This window comes from Coenobita brevimanus, chromosome 106, assembly GCF_032717465.1.
Source record: "Coenobita brevimanus isolate Jiangsu-jjx chromosome 106, ASM3271746v2, whole genome shotgun sequence".
NCBI classification, from domain to species: domain Eukaryota; kingdom Metazoa; phylum Arthropoda; class Malacostraca; order Decapoda; family Coenobitidae; genus Coenobita; species Coenobita brevimanus.
Genome location: NC_137059.1, coordinates 15,818,209 through 15,822,709, shown reverse-complemented (window position 1 = coordinate 15,822,709; position 4,501 = coordinate 15,818,209). Strand labels below are relative to the sequence as shown.

The window sequence follows — 4,501 nt, the reverse complement described above, 5'->3', positions numbered from 1 at the left end:
TCCCTTCCATGTCATCACCTTCTCTGCCACGAGGCTGCCTGCTCTCCAACTCACACCACTCTCTCTCATATACTATACCTCTCAGCCCATTCCCTCCAGCCTATTCTTGGTCTCTGCCTCCTCCCCCCCCTCCCTCCACCTCATCGACACACACACACACACACACACTCTCCTAGTCAGCCTCTCATTCTCCATCCTTTCCACATGACCAAAGCATCTCAAAGTATTTCTCCTAATACTTTCTGGCACATCCACATCAACACCACAGCACTCTCTAATCTGAAAAATCTGATATCTAAAATCCTGCACTTCAAAAAATACTTCTACATCCAACAAGGGTGTGTTGATATTGCCTGTCACCACACACACCATGCATATGTGAAGACCAAGCAGGGCTGGTTGTTAGAAAATATAAAAATAAATAAGAGTTACCTCATTTGCTTGTATGGCTCCCACATGCTTGCATGTGTTTGCCTTGGTCACCCAGTGGTGGCTGTCAGTGCTGCTTAATCTCCAAAACTGCACACTGGCATCCTGCTGTCATTCCCCAGGAAAACTGTGAGGCAGCAGCATCTGTAGCCTGTAAAGTAAACATGTTACCATTAGACACTGGCCATAACAACACTTGTGTTTTGTATAGGCTTCAATTACCATTACCATGTACACTGCAGCTTTGGAAAAAAAAAATGCCTTGCACTGAGAAAGAATAGTTTGACCAAATGAATATCACGTCATATTGGCTCAAGGAATGCAATTACGTACTGTACAGGGTATGTGAAACAGTTTTCAAGGTCATGTGTGTTATACGCTAACTACTACACTGCTCTGAAATTATTAAATTTTTCAGTACTGTACACTTTTCAACGATTCTGTTTTATCAAACCAGTCTAGACAGAAATGAGTCTTAAAATTACTGAGCAGTATTATGATAAACAGTACCTGTCAATCCCATTTTACCCTCTACAAGGTGTTGGGGCCAGAGGCTACATTACCCTGGTCAGGTACATTAAGGTAAGTTCTGACCACCATTCCAGCACCACCTCTGGTGACACTATAAGATACCTGTTGGCCATCACCCTATGCAAGGCCATCACTCTGACTGGGATGTTCTTGGCCACCAGATAAAAAAGCAGCTGCCTGGTACAGTAAAGTAAACTCTCAATTATCTGTCACTGAAATACCCAGCCCAACACAATATCCGGTGCTGCAGGCTCGGCTCTATTAAATGAATATCAGGCAAAATTATGCAGCATCCAGTGCTGAAATGGGATGTATCTGGCTGTTCTATGCAACGTCCACCATTGAGGTGTATAAACAGTAACTCACCAGCACCCGGGAAAACCCCAAAGCTTGCAAATCAATGAAAACACCCGCTATGCCCCAGCCAATTAGAATCTGTTGTGGGAGCAGCTCACCCGGCACCCCAAGAATACCATTGCCCTCTCATTCTTGCCTGTGGATGTCACGTTGTAAAGACATGTCTGTGTGCTCTGTTCTTCTGACCATGCAGTCATGAAACCCTAGTGCTGTGACTAACTCTGTTGCATTCCATGTTTGTTGTTATTGCAAAGCTTATGGCCTGGGGTGATCTTCGGGGAAGCCATTCGCCACTTGACCACATGGGATTAAGTACACTGTACAGTACTGTACTGCATGGTGTACAACTCTACTCTCCATTGATGCCACAACTTGGTGAGTACATTCAGCAGTACACTATGTACTGCATTACTGTACTGTATCATTACTGTATTGTATTTCATGCTTAGTTTTCATCTTTAACTCGTGGGGAAGTTTTTAGGATTAAGGGTAAAAATGGATAGTAACATTATTTGGCTCAACGCCAAATGATGAGCCGCTGGGGAGGTACTCTGCAATATCCAGCATTTCCCTTTATTTGGCGTAGGGCTTTTTTTTTTTTTTTTTTTTTTTTAAATAACAGAACGGAGGAAGGAAAAACAAATGGGGGGAAAAAAAAAATTCATACACCAGACTACTGGTGTCCTCCATTCATAAAATATCTGTAACAGTTAGACTTGAACAGTTGTGGGTTGATATTTGGAGGAAAACAACTCTGGGGAAGCGAGTTCCAGAGAGATGCAGTTCGGGGAATGAAAGAATTCTGATAGGCAGAAGTTGTGCAATATGGTTGAGTGACATTCCAGTCATGAGCGCTACCAGATGCCCGTGTAGCACGAGGGAAGGCATGGAGAGGCGGCACCATGGACGCAACCTCGTCTGAGCACTTGCCAAAAAAATATCTGTAAAATAATGCAAGGGAGGCAACATTCCTTCTTACTTGCAGGGGAGGTAGTTTATATGTAATGGCAGGATTGTTAATGATTCTAACAGCTTTATTCTGAATTTTGTCCAGTTGTCTCAATGCAACCTCTCCACAACCATTCCACAAGGGTGAGCAATATTCAAGCTGAGAGCGCACATGACTCTTATAAATTATAGCTAACTGCTCATCGGTGAAGAAGTTACGGACTCTGTACAATAATCCAAGTTTCTTTGAGGCGGCCTTAGCAAGTGATCTGACATGAGAGGTCCAGCTGAGGGCACTGTTAAGTGAGACACCAAGAATTTCAATACTTTTGGAGATGGGAATATTAGTAGCACTGAAGGTAATGTACGAATCTGGCAATATCTGTCTATTAGTAAACTGTATATATTTAGTTTTACTAGCATTAAAAGAGACAAGGTTGTTTTGTCCCCATTCACTGATTGTAGCTAGATCTTGATTTATGGAGATGGCTGTACTGAGTTGAGAGGTAGAGATATTAGACTTTGTAAATGGATGTCTGAGTGTGAATGAACTATGTAGTGTTGAGTCATCTGCATATGAGTGAACGGGATTGTGAGTGGCAGATAAGAGATCATTAATATGAACCAGAAATAGGGTTGGCGCCAGAACTGATCCCTGCGGCACGCCGGCGTTAATTGAGTGGAAATTCGAATATACATCATCTACTTTTACTCTTATTTTCCTGTCACTAAGATAAGAAGAAATCAAAGGAACAAAAGACGTTAGTCCATAGTAGGGCTTGGCTAAATACAACAGAATGGTGTTGATAAAAATGTTTAGCCAATATAAATGATGCATTAATTTACAATGTTTTTTCATTCCTTCGTGGTTTTGTTCGATGCAGCTTGTGTCATCCAGTAACGAGCGGGTGAGATTAGGTTTTATGCAGCCTTCGTCATCCAGTAACAAGCGGGTGACTTGTGCACCACTACCCTAAGTATGGAAAAGGTTAAATATCCAGGAGAAGATAAGCTGGTGTACAATGACTGAGTTGTGTACCCTAAGCAGAATCTGTTTTACAGGCTATATTAATATATCAAATCATACTCCTAAAGGAATTGCTTAGCATAGGCCACCTGCCTTACTGCATTTTTTTTTTTAAGTCTTACGTTCACATACACTTTATGTTGCACAAAAACCTACGTTAGCACCTCTATCTCTCAATTATATCAGTAATTATGATAATCCTTAATGCCTTCTCATACACATAATTACCTCCTGGTCTTCCAGGCAATAAGGATGACATTTCTGGTGATTTAAAAACAAATAACAAATTAACTGGCTCGACTTCGGGCCCTTAACTAAAATGTAAACATATTTCAGCGTTAACAATACCCATTATTACAAAACAATAAACTTAAAATGAGGCAATATTATTATTTTCCAGCCTGCCTCTACAGATGATAAAATTTCAGCCTTAAAATAAACAGGGATGTCAGGACTATATGGGATTTAAAACCTGTCATCAACGTACCTGGTTTAAATGGACAGCTTGGCTCACCTGAAGTAAACACAGCCCTCCATTCTTCTTACAGCTAATAATCACACCCTTATATAACTAATTCCAATCCTCAATAATGGTGCCAGATATCAATTAACGCACAGACGTACCGTACATAATAAGATAATGCTAAGAGAAACATGAAAGAAACAAATATTCCCTCACAACTTCCTCCACCTCTCCAGCCCCTTCCCATAATTCCTGTGACGTACACCTGTTTCTTTTGTTTTCATGTCATATTTTACGTAGATTTTGAACTGAAATATTTATTGTTGTAAAAGGTACATAGATTTAATTATGGATATTTTAACATCTTTCGAAATAATATTCAAAGTGTAATATATCCAAAGTGGTAATCTCGTTATTGCCGAATTCGTAGTAGGCCTACTTTCCCAGTGACTTATTTTACATAACACAATATTTTATGTTTCTAATGTTAAGATGAAAGAATTTAAGCGTAAAAAATTCCACCTTTCCATTTTGATTGGGTAGTTGTAACAATAAATTAACACCACTGTGGTGCTAGTCACGAAGTGCTATGGAAAGGCTGCAGAGCTGCAGCATTGCCTGCCTCTGTCCTACGGTAAATAACAGCAAAATAACGAAAATCTGTGGAAAATAGGCACAGAAGAACTGAAATATATGGTAAATGAGCAGAAAAGGAAATTACTACAGCTGTGCCCCCTCCTCATAGC

The 4,501-nt window shown here is 40.4% G+C and overlaps 1 protein-coding gene across 1 annotated transcript in view; it reads right to left on the bottom strand.

Moving 5' to 3' along the window:
- Positions 1–496: 496 nt before the first annotated feature.
- Positions 497–4,501, bottom strand: part of LOC145416549 (uncharacterized) — a 54,986-nt gene continuing 50,981 nt past the window's right edge. The window contains exon 4 of the mRNA XM_080285514.1: positions 497–580. Within this exon, the coding sequence (XP_080141640.1) occupies positions 497–580 (84 nt within the window). The remainder of the gene's footprint in view (positions 581–4,501) is intronic.